The 18,324-nt window shown below is 45.2% G+C and overlaps 1 protein-coding gene and 1 long non-coding RNA gene across 2 annotated transcripts; one reads left to right on the forward strand and one right to left on the reverse strand.

Moving 5' to 3' along the window:
- The first annotated feature begins 2,238 nt into the window (after window positions 1–2,238).
- Window positions 2,239–3,096, forward strand: LOC115162730 (uncharacterized). The gene is made up of 2 exons (XR_003869629.1): window positions 2,239–2,546; window positions 2,850–3,096. It is a non-coding gene; the product is annotated as an uncharacterized LOC115162730 (long non-coding RNA).
- A 53-nt stretch (window positions 3,097–3,149) lies between these two features.
- Window positions 3,150–4,002, reverse strand: LOC115162665 (zinc finger protein 853-like). Its single transcript, XM_029714158.1, has 2 exons — window positions 3,262–4,002; window positions 3,150–3,176 (listed from the first exon to the last, which is right to left on the reverse strand). The coding sequence occupies exons 1-2, from the start codon at window positions 4,000–4,002 to the stop codon at window positions 3,150–3,152; spliced, it is 768 nt and encodes a 255-aa protein (XP_029570018.1).
- Between the last annotated feature and the right edge of the window lie 14,322 nt (window positions 4,003–18,324).

Genomic DNA, 18,324 nt, shown 5'->3' on the forward strand with positions numbered 1-18,324 from the left:
CAGCTCATCCTGCTTCTGCTCCCCGCACTAGCCCTGTGGTGCGTGTCCTTAGGCTGGCGCCTCCTAAGCCAGCCCCACGCATCAGGCTTTCAGTGCGTAGTCCCCGCCCAGAGCTTCCGACGACAGTGCCTCATCCAGAGCTTCCGGCAACAGTGCCTCGACCAGAGCTTCCGGCAACAGTGCCCCGTCCAGAGTGTCCGATGACAGTGCCCCGTCCAGAGCTTCCGGCGACAGTGCCCCGTAGAGAGACGGCCCACAGTCCGGAGCCGAGAGAGACGGCCCACAGTCCGGAGCCGAGAGAGACGGCCCACAGTCCGGAGCCGGGAGAGACGGACCACAGTCCGGAGCCGGGAGAGACGGACCACAGTCCGGAGCCGGGAGAGACGGTCCACAGTCCGGAGCCGGGAGAGACGGCCCACAGTCCGGAGCCGGGAGAGACGGCCCACAGTCCGGAGCCGGGAGAGACGGACCACAGTCCGGAGCCGGGAGAGACGGCCCACAGTCCGGAGCCAGCACAGCCAGAGTCGGCCCACAGTCCGGAGCCGGCACAGCCAGAGTCGCCCTACAGTCCAGAACCGGCGCAGCCAGAGTCGCCCTACAGTCCGTTGCCGGCGCAGCCAGAGTCGCCCTACAGTCCAGAGCCGGCGCAGCCAGAGTCGCCCTACAGTACGACGCAGCCAGAGTCGCCCTCCAGTACGGCGCAGCCAGAGTCACCTGTTGCGAGGGTCCCCAGTCCGAGGTCAACGGAGAGGGACCTCGCTCTAGAGACATTATGTAAGTGGGGTGAGCCAGGGGTGGAGCAGGGTCTGCGTCCCGCTCCTGAGCCACCTCCGTAGGGGGGAATATTGGGAAGGAGGGGGGGGGTGTTGCAGAAGCACCGTCAGTGACGGTGGCCACCCTCCCTTCCCTCCCATGTAGTTTTGGGATTTTTTAGTTTGTTGTGGGTATTTGTTTTGTTGGGTTTTGTTTCAGGTGCAACCGGGGTCTGCACCTTTGGGGGGGGGGGGGGGGGGGGTACTGTCACGTCCTGACCAGTATAAGGGGTTATTTGTCATTGTAGTTTGGTCAGGGCATGGCAGGGGTGTGTTTGTTTTATGTGGTTCGGGGTTTGTTGGGCTATGTGTTTATGTAGAGGGGTGTTTGTTTAGAGTGTTGTGGGGTCTTGGGGTTATGTTCTAGGTTAGTGTATTTCTATGTTAGATCTAGGTTGTTTAGTTCTATGTTTAGTTAATTGGGATTGGCCTTCAATTGGAGGCAGCTGTTTCTCATTGCCTCTGATTGAAGGTCCTATGTATAGGGGTGTGTTTGTAATGGGAATTGTGATTAGTTGTCTCCTTGTTTAGTGTCTGAGCACCTGACAGGACTGTTAGTGTCGTTCGTTGTGTTTGTATAGGTGTTTTGTTTGTTTTTCCTTCTTTTAACCAATTAACGAAGATGAGTATACACGTGCCCGCTGCACCTTGGTCCAATCATTATGACACCCGTTACAATCAGTTTGACTGGTTTTAAGGGAATTAAAAGTTGTGAAAACGACCCAACAAGATTTTAGTTTGGCTTGGATGCATATTTTATTTGGTTGAAATACTATCAGATTTTATGATGTTAATAAATGCAGCAGCTTTCATTCTCTCAAGATTCTGAAATAAATAAATCATATTTCTCTCCTGTTCCCGAGTCAAAATGCACATTTGGTGTCATTTTACTGCAAGAACTGCTTCATTCAGCAGGAGTTCATATTGACCCTAAGCACACATCCAAAACAATGCAGGAGTGGCTTCGGGACAGGTCTCTGAATGACCTTGAGTGGCCCAGCCAGAGCCCGGACTTGAACCCATTCTAACATCTCTGGAGAGACCTGAAAATAGCTGTGCAACGACACTCCCCATCCAACCTGACAGAGCTTGAGATGATCTGCAGAGAAGAATGGGAGAAACTCCCCAAATACAGGCGTGTTAAGCTTGTAGCGTCATACCCAAGAAGACTCAAGACTCTAATCGCTGCCAAAGGTGCTTCAACAATGTATGGAGTAAAGGGTCTGAATACTTATTAACATTTTATATTTCTGTTTTTTTTATACATTAGCAAACATTTCTAAAAACCAGTTTTTGCTTTGTTATTATGGGGTATTGTGTGTAGATTGATGAGGGGGAAAAAACAAGGTCGTAACCTCACAAAATGTGAAAAAATATAGGGGTCTGAATACTTTCCGAATGCATTGTAAATCCACACACTGCGGAGACGGAAAGTACGGAGCAGTGTTGCAATGTCATTTTTATACACTCCAACATTCAACACAGTTTTTTGCTATCTGGAAATTGAGATGCACCGTATGAGATGCAGATGTATTCGGACAAGAACACAAAAGCTAACAGCTGGAGGGAGATATCATGAAATTTGAACACCGATATCAAAGAAAAATGTAGAACAATTCGGACCAGTATGTTCGCAATCTGAAAAAGGTGAAGAAGACAAGGAGTGAGCTGCTGCCAATTGTCCGATAACTGGGTTGGCTTCATCATCAGGCAGACGCCAATATGCCAGATCCGGTATGTACCCTTGTCGTGCAGCTGATTCCTTTTGTACAGTGTATGTTTGTGATATTATGTTTAGCAGACCTAGTTAGAACATGTGAAATCAGCTTGTTTCTGGATAGGAGAAATTGTGAGTGGGAAATGGCCTGTGCCTGTGTTGTTATCATAATGAAAACAGACACTGTGTGTGTGTTTGTTTGTGCTAGGTAGATTGAGATGTTTATTAAATCAGTTATTTTGAGTGAGCATTTTAAGTCAAAGGAGCCCGTGGAGAGATTGCTTGCAATGTATTCTAACGTATTCACCATCTGCTTGTAGGTGTTGGAGAGGTAGGATGGCATTGTGGACAGACAAGAGACAGAACTGAGCCCCGAAGGCCCATCTACAGGTGGTTCATCGCCCCTTGGTTCATCATCTCCCCAACCTTGTTCATCACGTCCCCGGCCCCTCTCACTAACGTACAAACCTCACTCTCTGCTCTGGCACTCCATCAATCCCCCCCAACTTCCCGACCCAGCTCCAGTGGCCGGAAGAGTGACACAGCTGAGAATCCTTTGGACACTAATATTATACAGTTTAGGATGTAAAGAAAGATCGTCATTGTCCAGCAAGTGCCATCTACAACTTCCTCCTGTGACACTTCCTCTTGTGACACTTTCTCCTGTGACACTTTCTCCTGTGACACTTTCTCCTGTGATACTTTCTCCTGTGATACTTTCTCCTGTGATACTTCCTCTTGTGATACTTCCTCTTGTGGCTTTTCCTCTTGCGATACTTCCTTGTGTGACACTTCCTCTTGTGATACTTCCTCTTGCGACACTTCCTCTTGCGACACCTCCTCTTGCGACACTTCCTCTTGCGACACTTCCTCTAGCGACTCTTCCTCTAGCGACTCTTCCTCTTGCGTTACTTCCTCTTGCGATGCTTCCTCTAGCGACTCTTCCTCTTGCGTTACTTCCTCTAGCGACTCTTCCTCTTGCGACACTTCCTCTAGCGACTCTTCCTCTAGCGACTCTTCCTCTTGCGTTACTTCCTCTTGCGACACTTCCTCTAGCGACTCTTCCTCTAGCGACTCTTCCTCTTGCGTTACTTCCTCTAGCGACTCTTCCTCTTGCGACACTTCCTCTTGCGTTACTTCCTCTAGCGACTCTTCCTCTAGCGACTCTTCCTCTTGCGTTACTTCCTCTAGCGACTCTTCCTCTTGCGACACTTCCTCTTGCGACACTTCCTCTAGCGACTCTTCCTCTAGCGACTCTTCCTCTTGCGTTACTTCCTCTTGCGATGCTTCCTCTTGTGACACTTCATATTGTGCCACTTCCTCGTGACACTTCCTCTTGAGACACTTCCTTGTGTGACACTTCCTTGTATGACACTTCTTATTGTGATACTTCCGTTTGTGATACTTCCGTTTGTGACACTTCCGTTTGTGATACTTCCTCTTGTGACAATTCCTTGTGTGATATTTCCTCATGACACATCCTATTGTGATACCTCCTCTTGTGATACTTCCTCTTGTGATCGTTACCTGGGAAAAAAAGTTATATGTTTGTCTGGATATTTGTACTTGTGGCAGAAAATATATTTCTGTTCTTAATCAGTCACTCAGTACTGCTTTGTACATGAGCTATTTAGATAAGGTTAATGTCTTGGGGGTCTGTCATTATTGTCTACAAAAGTCCTCAATTGTTGAAAGGCCACGACACATTAGGTTGTACACATGTAGATTAGCTAAATGTCTTGTGGGTCTAATCTTTAAAAAATAGGACAAACTAAAACAGCACAAGGATGAAGTGACTGTCATCATGGTACTCTTTATTGTGATTTGTAAAGTGTGAATTAGAAAAACATTAAAAAAATTCAAACAGCAAAACCAAGTGTGTAGCTTACAACATGACATACTGTATAAACAGTCATCACCCAGAGAAGGAGAACACACTGTATGTCCGCATGTTTTTCAAACAACACCAACATTTTGGATACAGACTGTCAATGAAGGTAACACTTGACTAACATGGAAGATGGGACATAAGCTAAACTTGCACACAAACAGAGATAAGGTTAGACCTGTGGTTATCAAGGACTCTGGATATGCACATTCACATCACACAGCTTGCAGACTACCTGATTTTATGAAAACTCAAAGGTAACTCCTCTCTCTGAAAATGAAATTGTTTTGCCATATTTTAGGCTAATAATGGCATTCATGTCTGAACACACAGGCCTCTGTTTGAGCCGTTATCAACAGCAGCTAAAGTGTGAGAATGACTTTTGAGCTTTATGATGCACATATTTCAGGTGAGGGAAAAACAGGCCTCAGCTTCACAGGTATTTTATGTTATAGAGTCTGGGCCAAATCCTGCCTTGTAAAAGCCAAATTGCCTATCTCAAATGACCTGTAAATCTAAAACCCCTTTTCCCGGACACTTGGTACGTCTAGGGGAAATATGATTAGTCTAAGCAGTATCTTAATTTATTATTTTCAGAGGGTGGACACTTTGATCTACACAGAACACTTAATCGTGTAATTATCGTGTAATTTACATATCTCTACTTGAAGCTACAAAGGATGCTTGTTATCAAAGACGATATTATCTCACTTTATCTCGTTGACAGAAATATGATCAAGTCAAACGAGTCAGGGTGATTTTGTTTTACGCACGGCATTTCTCAGATCCAGGAAGCACCCCCAACTTCACTAGCATCCCTTCCATTCCCTCCTCAGCTTCTTTCTCATAAGTCCTTGAAATGATTTATTTCCCAGTAACTTTGCTCGTGAAATTGATGTGAACCCGGGACCTTTGTAGCGTCTGGTTTCCCTGCCGGCTGCAGTAAAAGCAGGCTGAGGTCCAGGCGAGGGGCAGGGCTTGCGTGACTGCAGAGTGGGGGAGCGCCGGTCATAAGTCTCAGCACCTGAGCAACTGTGAGGGCCCCACCTCATGCATGTCACCACGAGGACCCAGACGCAGGATTCAAGCTGATAGATTAGAGGGTCCTGCGTTAAGTGTATGGATTTATGATGGGCGGTTACGGCGGGTCAGAGAAGCAGAGTTACTGTTGCAATGAGCACAAATTGAGGCCTCGTCCTACAGGAAAAGGGAAAAAATCTGATAGGTGCTTTCAGGTTACAGACTACAGCAGGGGGAAAAAGCTTTGCTGGATGGTGGTTCTGAAAGCCAGGGGTGAATGGAGGCAAGAGGGTATACTTGGTTGAGACAAACTACCATGCCTGCCTAGATCCCCATAGGTATGGCTTCCTTCAGCGTGTGTCTCACTGCTCACTTTTACTGTTCATCAGCTACTGTCATCAGGTTAGGATACATGGGCCTGGTAGGGGGCCTGGCTGAGGAGCGGAGAGTGGCTGGACGGGGGAGAATGTAAAAGCGTTCAGATTGGGGGAGCTTGACCTCTGATTTCATGCTTCTCCTCCCCACTGGAGCCTGTCTCCCCTTCTCACGTCATGTGGGGGTGCGGGGTGGATGGTTCTTCTTCGTGTCACGTACTGGGGGTGTCTATGTCCTTCTGAGACCTTGGCAAATCATTAACCCCTTACCCTCTAACCCCGCTGCACTGTCACCCCATCACTCACACTCTCACACATACTGCTAGAACTGACAGGACAAAAGGACCACAGACCATATGGGGTTCTGTCCTTACAGTCTACTAAGCCCTGTGTACCCTGAATCGCTGTTGAGCTGGTACTGTATTTATTTCTTATCAAAGCACTGTTACAATCACATGCTGTAAGCGTGCCTTGTTGGTACAGTAAAATAAAGTAACCTTGGGAAAGTATTCAGACCCCTTGGCTTTTTCCATATTTTGTTACGTTACAGCCTTATTCAAAAATGTATTAAACAAAAAAACATCCTCAGCAAATCTACACACAATACCTCATAATGACTAAGCAAAAACAGGTTTTTAGATTTAATTTCAAATGATTTTTTATAATAAAAAAAAAATGAAATACCTTATTTACAGAAGTATTCAGACCCTATGCTATGAGACTCAAAATTGAATTCAGATGCATCCTGTTTCCATTGATCATCCTTGAGATGTTTCTACAACTTGATTGGAGTCCACCTGTGGTAAATTCAATTGATTGGACATGATTTGGAAGGGCACACACCTGTCTATATAAGGTCCCACAGTTGACAGTGGATGTCAGAGCAAAAACCAAGCCATGATGTCGAAGGAATAGTCCGTAGAGCTTCGAGACAGCTTTGTGTCATGGCACTGTTCTGGGGAAGGGTACCAAAACATGTCTGACACATTGAAGGTCCACAAGAACACAGTGGCGTCCATAATTTTTAAATGGAAGAAGTTTGGAACCACCAAGACTCTTCCTAGAGCTGGCCACCCGGCCAAACTGAGCAATCGGGGGATAAGGGCCTTGGTCAGGGAGGTGACCAAGAACCCGATGGTCACTCTGATAGAGCTCTAGAGTTCCTCTGTGGAAATGGGATAACCATCTCTGCAGCACTCCACGAATCAGGCTTTTATTGTAGAGTGGCAAGACGGAAGACACTCCTCAGTAAAAGGCACATGATAGCCTGCTTGGAGTTTGCCAAAAGACACCTCTCAGACCATGAGAAACAAGATTCTCTGGTTTGATGAAACCAAGATTCAACTCTTTGTCCTGAATGCCAAGCGTCACATCTGTAGGAAACCTGGCACCACTCCTACTGTGAAGCATGGTGCTGGCAGCAACATGCTGTGGGGGTGTTTTTCAGCAGCAGGGACTGGGAGACTAGTCAGGATCGAAGCCAAATTGAACGGAGCAAAGTACAGAGAGCTCCTTGATGGATACCTGCTCCGGAGTGCTCAGGACCTCAGACTGAGACGAAGGTTCACCTTCCAACAGGACATCAACCCTAAGCAGGTGTGGCTTTGGGACGTCTCTGAATGTCCTTGAGTAGCCCAGCTAGAGCCTGGACTTGAACCCGATCGAACATCTCTGGAGAGACCTGAAAATAGTTGTGCAGCAATGCTCCCCATCCAACCTGACAGGACTTGAGAGGATCAGCAGAGAAGAATGGGAAAAACTCCCCAAATACAGGTGTGCCAAGCTTGTAGCATCATACCCAAGAAGACTCGAGGCTGTAATTGCTGCCGAAGATGCTTCAACAAAGTACTGAGTAAAGGGTCTGAATACTTGTTATATTTCTGTTTTAAAAAAAATAAAAAATAAGCATAAAATACAAAAAATGTTTTTGCGTTGTCATTTTGGGATATTGTGTGTAGATTGATGAGGAAAAAAAACTATTTAAACACTTTTAGAATAAGGCTGTAACCTAACAAAATATGGAATAAATCAAGGGGTCTGAATACTTTCCGAAGGCACTGTATACACTGAGTGTACAAAACATTAAGAATACCTTCCTAATATAGATTTTTTTGTTGCCCTCAGAACACTTTCAATTCTTCAGGGCATGGACTCTAAAAGGTGTCGAAAGCGTTCCACATGGATGCCGGTCCATGTTCCCTCCAATGCTTCCCACAGTTGTGTCAAGTTGGCTGGATGTCCTTTGGGTGGTGGACCATTCTTTGTACACATGGGAAACTGTTGAGCTTGAAAAACCCAGCAGCATTGCAGTTGTTGACACAAACCGAAGCGCTTGGTACCTACTACCATACCCCATTCAAAGGCAATTCTATCTTTTGTCTTGCTCTTTCACCCTTTGAATGGCACACATACACAATCCATGTCTCAATTGTCTCAAGGCTTAAAAATCCTTCTATAACCTATCTACTCAACTTCATCTACACTGATTGAAGAGTATTTAACAAGGACATCAATAAGGGATGCTAACTTTCACCTGGTCAGTCTATGTCATGGAAAGAGCAGGTGTTCATAATGTTGTGTGCACTCAGTGTACATCCCAACCAATAAATCAAAGTTGCATAACGCATTTTTAAGCTTAAGAACGTCCAGAAAACTATGTAGAGTAGTCTACAGTATATAACTACATGTTACATAAATCAGGTCTCTCATCCTCTTAGATAATGCTAATGATATCATCCTGACAACATATCTCTCTCAACTACTTACTCATTTCAGTTGGATTTGAGTAAGTCTTATAACTCTGGACTCACATTTGGTTAAGGAGCTCCGGTTAAGGAGCCCCGGTTAAGGAGCCCCGGTTAAGGAGCTCCGGTTAAGGAGCTCCGGTTAAGGAGCCCCGGTTAAGGAGCCCCGGTTAAGGAGCCCCGGTTAAGGAGCCCGGGTTAAGGAGCCCCGGTTTAGGAGCCCCGGTTAAGGATCCCCGGTTAAGGAGCCCGGGTTAAGGAGCCCCGGTTTAGGAGCCCCGGTTAAGGAGCCCCGGTTAAGGAGCCCGGGTTAAGGAGCCCCGGTTTAGGAGCCCCGGTTAAGGAGCTCCGGTTAAAAATCTAAAGAGGTCTGGATTTCCTCAAACCATTGCATTGTGTTGTGTGACCGACTTGGTTGTCATTTCCCTTTAATATTCACACGTGGTTAAGTTGTGGTATGTTGCTTCACACAAGCAGTGAGGCTTTACCACAGTGAAGTAAAGTATATTAGAAGGGGTGATTCACCCCATGGTTAAGCTGTAGGTTTTTTTTTTACATGTAGAAAACTTTCACAGTATTCCACAGTATGGAAAGCATTTACTTTGTGTGTATTTCCACTGGCATTACTGCAAAACAACATATCTAGTGTGTGTAAGTACTAGGTGTTTGTGTGTGATTGTCTGCATGCACTCGGCCCAGAGGGATCTGTTTTCAGTTTAGCCAAACTGTTGCTCAAGTGTAGCATTCATTCCCTGTGGATGTTTCTTTTGTCTCATTGTGGAGAGGCCTTTCTCCATCTTTAGAGGTATATTCTTACACATGGAAGTGTGAGAATCTTCGTCTGCATAAACAAGCATGCAATGTCTCAAGGGGGGGAAAGTATCCATTCTCATGCCAATCCTAATCAGATCTTGTTTGCATCTGTGTGTTTGCGTTTGAGTTAGTTGCAATTTAATTTCAGGGACCACCAGAAGCGTTTGTTTCCAGGAATGAGAGGAAGCTTTTTTTCAATGGTCTTTTTTAATGTCTCTCGTTTGTCATTTAAAGAAGTCTCAAATTCGGAAAATACGGATGTGGCTGAACGAGCCCTCGGGGTATCATCACAAAAATATGGGCTCCAACTCTTTGAAAGTGTCATCGGACAAACCACGCCAGTTGTCGTTGGTGAGTGTTAATTTGGAGCTAATAAATCTTCTCAACATGGCTCTTTAAACATTTCTATTAATGGTTGTGATAATAAATGTGGTAAAACAGGAGCTCTGCCGTTGTGAATTTCACAACTCAATGCAAACACCTCAAGCCAGACTGGCTCATCCAGGGCCCACTGTGCAGTTCTATGTGGTGTTCAGAGTGCCAGCCAGGCAGTGAGAGAGTGCTACAGCTCTATGGTGTTCAGTGTGTCAGCCAGGCCAGGCAGCGAGAGTGTGTTTACACCCAGAGTGAGAGCTGAACTTCCAGGGTCCAGAGCCAGCAGGCCACAACTACTTCCATCCCTGCAGAGGCTCTGAGTGAGGCAATGGCAGAGGTTAATCTGGAACATACTGGTGACTATGTTAGCCTGTGTTATTCTGGTGCCGACACTTCTGTCTGATTTATTACATTCATCACATTGCTGCTGTCTGCCATGTCTCCTCTCTGACTTAAAGGATTACTGAACCTGACGTCACCTGCGTTTCCCTGCATTTGTGTGTGTGTGTGTGTATGTGCGTGCTTGCCTCTGTTTTGTAACCTACAGTGAGGGAAAAAAGTATTTTATCCCCTGCTGATTTTGTTCGTTTGCCCACTGACAAAGAAATGATCAGTCTATAATTTTAATTGTAGGTTTATTTGAACAGTGAAAGACAGAATAACAACAAAAAAATCCAGAAAAAAACGCATTTAAAAAATGATATAAAATGATTTGCATTTTAACCTGTTACATCTAGGGGGCAGTAATTTCACGGCTGGATAAAAAACGTACCCGATTTAATCTGATTATTAGTCCTGCCCAGAAACTGGAATATGCATATAATTATTAGCTTTGGAGAGAAAACACTCCAAAGTTTCTGAAACTGTTTGAATGGTGTCTGTGAGTATAACAGAACTCCTATGGCAGGCAAAAACCTGAGATGCTTCTGTTCAGGAAGTACCCTGTCTGAACATTTCTTGCCCTTCTTTATTATCTCTGTCGTTTACAAAGGATCTCTGCTCTTACGTGACACTTCTCACGTCAACAATGGAGTCTCACAGCCCGGGAAAAACAGGAATGATGTCATTCAAAGCCCTGGCTGAAGCACACGAGAGCAAATGCTGAGTGGTCAGTCAATGGACTAAGCCTTAGGCGCGTGACACGCCCCGCCCCCGGCTTTTGGTTTTTTCCTCAGTTTACAGACAGGCAGATTCCCGGTCGGAATATTATCGCTTCTCTACGAGATAAATTGCATAAATATTGGTTTTAAACAGCGGTTGACATGCTTCGAAGTACGGTAATGGAATATTTCGAAATTTTTTGTCATATTTTGCGTCATGCTCGTGGCCGAGATTTAGCGTTGGGATAGTGTCTAGAACGCACGAACAAAACGTCGCTGTTTGGATATAACGATGGATTATTTGGGACCAAACCTACATTTGTTATTGAAGTAGAAGTCCTGGCAGTGTATTCTGATGAAGAACAAGCAAGGTAAGAACATTTTTCTTATAGGAAATGTGATTTTGGTGAAGGCTACACTGGGTGGGTGTCTAAATAGCTAGCCCTGTAACGCCGGGCTATGTACTTACATTATTGCAAAATGTGCTTCATCCGAAAAGCTATTTTAAAATCGGACATATCGAGTGCATAGAGGAGTTCTGTATCTATAATTCTTAAAATAATTGTTATGCTTTTTGTGAACGTTTATCGTGAGTAATTTAGTAAAATCACCGGAAGTGTTCGGTGGGAATGCTAGTTCTGAACGTCACATGCTAATGTAAAAAGCTGGTTTTTGATATAAATATGAACTTGATTGAACAGACATGCATGTATTGTATAACACAATGTCCTAGGTGTGTCATCTGATGAAGATCATCAAAGGTTAGTGCTGCATTTAGATATGGTTTGGGTTTATGTGACATGATATGCTAGCTTGAAAAATGGCTGTGTGATTATTCCTGGCTGGGTACTCTGCTGACATAATCTAATGTTTTGCTTTCGCTGTAAAGCCTTTTTGAAATCGGACAGTTTGGTTAGATAAAGGAGAGTCTTGTCTTTAAATAGCTGTAACATAGTCATATGTTTGAAAAGTGTAAGTTTTCGGATTTAGAGGAGTTTGAATTTCGCGCCCCGCCCATCATTGGATATTGGAGCAGACGTTCCGCTAGCGGAACGTGTAGATGTAAGAGGTTAATGATTTGCATTTTAACTATACCATATAAACACTATACACACAGCTCCATATAAACACTATACACACAGCTCCATATAAACACTATACACACAGTTTCACCGTGTTGTGTTTTTAGCATGGGTCCAATCTCATTCTGATGTACTGATCTGATGATAGTCCACTAAACCCTGCCAGACTGAGAAATCCAGAGAAGTAGGACCACATGTACTTACTTGCTGCTCCCCCTGCCTCAACCTCAGTTCTTTCTTTGTTTAATGTTCACAAAGGTTGCCTAAGTCACGTACTTGATGGCAGCACCGTGCCTTTTTGACTCCCAGTGACCTCACCATCTTTCTCAGAAGTTTCAGGCTTGGACTGCTCAGAAACACACCTTCACTTCAGCAGTAATAAATTAATGAACTTCTTTGAGGAAAAGATCATGATCATTAGAAAGCAAATTACGGACTCCTCTTTAAATCTGCGTATTCCTCCAAAGCTCCATTGTCCTGAGTCTGCACAACTCTGCCAGGACCTAGGATCAAGGGAGACACTAAAGTGTTTTAGTACTATATCTCTTGACACAATGATGAAAATAATCATGGCCTCTAAACCTTCAAGCTGCATACTGGACCCTATTCCAACTAAACTACTGAAAGAGCTGCTTCCTGTGCTTGGCCCTCCTATGTTGAACATAATAAACAGCTCTCTATCCACCGGATGTGTACCAAACTCACTAAAAGTGGCAGTAATAAAGCCTCTCTTCAAAAAGCCAAATCTTGACCCAGAAAATATAAAAAACTATCCGCCTGTATCGAATCTTCCATTCCTCTCAAAAATGTTTGAAAAAGCTGTTGCGCAGCAACTCACTGCCTTCCTAAAGACAAACAATGTATACGAAACGCTTCAGTCTGGTTTTAGACCCCATCATAGCACTGAGACTGCACTTGTGAAGGTGGTAAATGACCTTTTAATGGCATCAGACCGAGGCTCTGCATCTGTCCTCGTGCTCGTAGATCTTAGTGCTGCTTTTGATACCATCGATCACCACATTCTTTTGGAGAGATTGGAAACCCAAATTGGTCTACACGGACAAGTTCTGGCCTGGTTTAGATCTTATCTGTCGGAAAGATATCAGTTTGTCTCTGTGAATGGTTTGTCCAGGTTCCGTTTATGGGCCACAATTGTTTTCACTATATATTTTACCTCTTGGGGATGTCATTCGAAAACATAATGTTAAATTTCACTGCTATGTGGATGACACACAGCTGTAGATTTCAATGAAACATGGTGAAGCCCCAAAATTGCCCTCGCTAGAAGCCTGTGTTTCAGACATAAGGAAGTGGATGGCAGCAAACTTTCTACTTTTAAACTCGGACAAAACAGAGATGCTTGTTCTAGGTCCCAAGAAACAAAGAGATCTTCTGTTGAATCTGACAATTAATCTTGATGGTTGTACAGTCGTCTCAAATAAAACTGTGAAGGACCTCGGCGTTACTCTGGACCCTGATCTCTCTTTTGAAGAACATTTCAAGACTGTTTCAAGGACAGCTTTTTTCCATCTACGTAACATTGCAAAAATCAGAAACTTTCTGTCCAAAAATGATGCAGAAAAATTAATCCATGCTTTTGTTACTTCTAGGTTGGACTACTGCAATGCTCTACTTTCCGGCTACCCGGATAAAGCACTAAATAAACTACAGTTAGTGCTAAACACGGCTGCTAGAATCCTGACTAGAACCAAAACATTTGACCATATTACTCCAGTGCTAGCCTCCCTACACTGGCTTCCTGTTAAGGCAAGGGCTGATTTCAAGCTTTTACTGCTAACCTACACAGCATTACATGGGCTTGCTCCTACCTATCTTTCCGATTTGGTCCTGCCGTACATACCTACACGTACGCTATGGTCACATGACGCAGGCCTCCTAATTGTCCCTAGAATTTCTAAGCAAACAGCTGGAGGCAGGGCTTTCTCCTATCGAGCTCCATTTTTATGGAATGGTCTGCCTACCCATGTGAGAGACGCAGACTCGGTCTCAACCTTCAAGTCTTTACTCAAGACACATCTCTTCAGTAGGTCCTATGATTAAGTGTAGTCTGGCCCAGGAGTGTGAAGGTGAACGGAAAGGCTCTGGAGCAACGAACCGCCCTTGCTGTCTCTGCCTGGCCGGTTCCCCTCTCTCCACTGGGATTCTCTGCCTCTAACCCTATTACAGGGGCTGAGTCACTGGCTTACTGGTGTTCTTCCATGCCTTCCCTAGGAGGGGTGCGTCACTTGAGTGGGTTGAGTCACTGACGTGGTCTTCCTGTCTGGGTTGGCGTTCCCCCTTGGGTTGTGCCGTGGCGGAGATCTTTGTGGGCTATACTCGGCCTTGTCTCAAGTTGGTGGTTGAAGATATCCCTCTAGTGGTGTGGGGGCTGTGCTTTGGCAAAGTGGGTGGGGTTATATCCTGCCTGTTTGGCCCTGTCCGGGGGTATCATCGGATGGGGCAACAGTGTCTCCTGACCCCTCCTGTCTTAGCCTCCAGTAGTTATGCTGCAGTAGTTTATGTGTCGGGGGGCTAGGGTCAGTCTGTTATATCTGGAGTATTTCTCCTGTCTTATCCGGTGTCCTGTGTGAATTTAAGTATGCTCTCTCTAATTCTCTCTTTCTTTCTCTCTTTCTCTCTCTCTCTCTTGGAGGACCTGAGCCCTAGGACCATGCCTCAGGACTACCTGGCATGATGACTCCTTGCTGTCCCCAGTCCACCTGGCCGTGCTGCTGCTCCAGTTTCAACTGTTCTGCCTGCGGCTATGGAAACCTGACCTGTTCACTGGACGTGCTACCTGTCCCAGACCTGCTGTTTTCAACTCTCTAGAGACAGCAGGAGCGGTAGAGATACTCTCAATGATCGGCTATGAAAAGCCAACTGACATTTACCCTTGAGGTGCTGACTTGTTGCACCCTCGACAACTACTGTGATTATTATTATTTGGCCATGTTCTGTTATAATCTCCACCTGGCACAGCCAGAAGAGGACTGGCCACCCCTCAAAACCTGGTTCCTCTCTAGGTTTCTTCCTAGGTTTTAGCTTTCTAGGGAGTTTTTTCTAGCCACCATGCTTCTACACCTGAATTACTTGCTGTTTGGGGTTTTAGGCTGGGTTTCTGTTCAGCACTTTGAGATATCAGCTGATGTAAGAAGGGCTATATAAATACATTTGATTTGATTTGATATGTACGTACTGTCATGTCAGTCTTATTGTGGTCTCTGTACTTTGTCAGGTGATAGCACGGTCATATGACATAACAGATACGTTGTGTAACACATTCCTGTATGACAGCTGAGACAAGCTGATTTATCTTTGGGTTTGTGTGATGTACGTATCAAGTGACCCATCGACTCACCTGAGGCATAGCCCAGTGTCTTACCATACCGTACATGAGAATTACCATGGGACTGCTTTGTGGATGACATAATCACCCTCTTGTCATGCATTTTTGTTGTAGCTTCATGTGAGTCTAGTTCCAATGCACATATCTTGATTGATATTCCCACCCACAATACAGTTGGTGAAATCTGCCAGTAGTGCGTCTGCATAGGGCCATAATGTAGATGCTAGCGTGAGCATCAGGGGTATCTGGTCAGTGGGAATCAGTGAAATGTCCAAAGATTGCCACAATCCACATAGTGTATTCCCTTTCTCCAAGCAGCTTTCCGTGGATTTGGGCTGGATCTCTAAACTCTGGATGACCTGCATGTGCATGTCGTTCCTCAAAAGCAGCTACACTGAGGCACATTTCCCTTTGACCGGGCAGGGAGGTCACACACTCAAATAAACAGTCACACACATGCAGGAGCACACATAGTCACACACTAACACGCACATGCTGCTCATATACAGCATGGAGCCCGGGCGGGCAGGAGTACAAACCGCTCGTCCCTCCCATCCCACTGTCCCCCCCTCTGAGTAAACATAAACGCCACCTCAGCCCTGACCCCCCTCATTACTACCCCCCTACCCCCTGACCCCTCCCTAAGCCTGGTCAGAATGTGCCTTTCACACGGGCGGCTTGCCAAAACAAATAAACCAGCAGCGCGCCAGCTAAAGAGGCTGTGAAAGGGGTCAGAGTGGGCTTGCCGGGAGTGACAGAGGGAGAGACATGGTCACGCAAAGAAAACAAGCCCAGCCAGAGCCCGCCAGCCTTCTCACGCAGGGGCCCAGACGTGTGTCTTATCATGCAACAGCCACCCCATCAACCCAAATTAGGGCTGACGGAGGTAATAAAGCGAGGGAGGAGAGGAAGGGAGGGACGAGTGATCAGCGTTCCTCGTTCGTTCATAAGCTTCAAAGAGTAAAACGGAGAATCTATCTGTTTCAAGGGTTAGGAGATCTCACCCAACTGGTCCTGTGACCTCATTGTCATGCCAGGCAGGATTTCTGCATGGCTAGGCCTCAGCAGACCTCAGCAGACCTCAGCGGACCAGGGCTATTGTCCAGTATCTGACCGAGAAAAACATGTCCTCTGTGCATTAAAATGGTCTTAGTTAGAATGCTGCAAACTAGTCCTTGAAAAACTAGTCCTTTATCTCCAGATGCTTCCAAACAAATTGTTTAGTTTATTTCACATTAGAGGGAAAACAACCAACAAATATGTACTGCCTCATGCTTTAAAGTAGTCTATGGACATGAAGAGCCAGGAATCTTTGGTGGCTGGTTCTGTAGGTCAATGGACTACTGTCTGTGTATCATAAACTAAGGTAATGTGTAATATCTGTGAAATATCCCTTAAAGAGGCAAAAACGTGGCAATTGAAATATGCAATTTCTCTGTTACATAAATTGACGTCCCATTCATTTTGGACAACAAAGCTGAACGCACATGAGAGAGCTGAGCGTGCCTCAAAGAGAGGACCCAAATCCTAAATGAAAAATAACTCAGCAGCAGCCAATCCCCAGTGAAGCGGTCAGAGCAGAGCTCAACATAGAGGATGTAGTATAGGTGGTCTGAGCCAAATGTGCCGTGTAGGGTGCCTCTCCGCCTCCACATGACCATATGGAATACATTGTGTGTGTGGGACTCCTCTGAGACGGAGCACTCACAAACTATTGGCTGGTGAGGCAACCCCCTTCTCTCTGGGAGCCCAGGGATTGATAAATGTATCACCTTCGGTGGAGGAGGGAGGGGTCCGTTTAAAGGCTAGCTTCCTGTATGACTCTGCCTCCATAGGGAGGCTGTGGCTGATGACCCGCAGGCCCCTGTCCCATCACTGACCTGGCCCACGGTTTGGAGGGATGAGCTCTATTTACACAAAAAAAAGATAAAACGCAACATTTAAAGTGTTGGTCCCATGTTTTATGAGCTGAAATAAAAGATCCCACAAAAAGATTATTTCTCTCAGATTTTGTGCACACATTTTGTTTACATCCCTGTTAATGATCATTTCTCATTTGACAAGATAATCTATCCACTTGACAGGTGTGCCATATCATTACACTCTAAAATGTGCAGTTTTGTTACACAACAACGCCACAGATGTCTCAAGTTTTGAGGGAGCGTGCAATTGGCATGCTGACTGCAGGAATGTCCACCAGAGCTGTTGCCAGAGAATGTAATGTTAATTTCTCTTCCATAAGTAGCCTCCAACATCATTTTAGAGAGTTTGGCAGCATGTCACAACCGCAGGCCACGTGTCTGGCATTGTGTGGGCGAGCGGTTTACTGATGTCAACATTGTGAACATATTGCCCCATGGTGGCGGCGTGGTTATGGTACCACGAACACAATTGCAGTTCTTCCATAGCCTGCGTACTCACCAGACATGTCACCCAATGGGCATGTTTGGGATGCTCTGGATTGACGTGTACGACAGCGTGTTCGAGTTCCCGCCAATATCCAGCAACTTTGCACAGCCATTCAAGAGGAGTGGGACAACATTCCACAGGCCACAATCAACAGCCTGATCACCTCTATGCGAAGGAGATGAATGGTGGTGTCGTGTCTTTGGCTATGCCGGATTAAGTGATATGACATGCTAACTTATAAAATGATTTCTCTGTAATTAATATTACCTGATTAAGCTAATCATGTAAATGTAATTAACTAGAAAGTCGGGGCACCACGGAAGAACGTTTATAGAGCTGTTATCTTCCGAATAAACTTAAAATACTTAGTAATATTTTACATCGATAGCAGTCAATATTAACCCTTATCTTATTTTTCATAATGAAAGTTGTAAATTCTTGGCTATCTTCACGAACCCTGGCTAACAAGTTGAATCAGCAATACAAAATTGGGTTTAATTATTTATTTACTAAATACCTAAACTAATCACACAGAATTACAAATACACAGAATACAAACGAATGTCATACAGAAAACGTCCCGGTGGACGGAACCTGGTTACACAAAGGAAAGGGGGTTGGGCTTGAATGAAAGAGCGGGAAGA

The sequence above is a fragment of the Salmo trutta genome, chromosome 25 (assembly GCF_901001165.1).
Source record: "Salmo trutta chromosome 25, fSalTru1.1, whole genome shotgun sequence".
NCBI lineage: Eukaryota > Metazoa > Chordata > Actinopteri > Salmoniformes > Salmonidae > Salmo > Salmo trutta.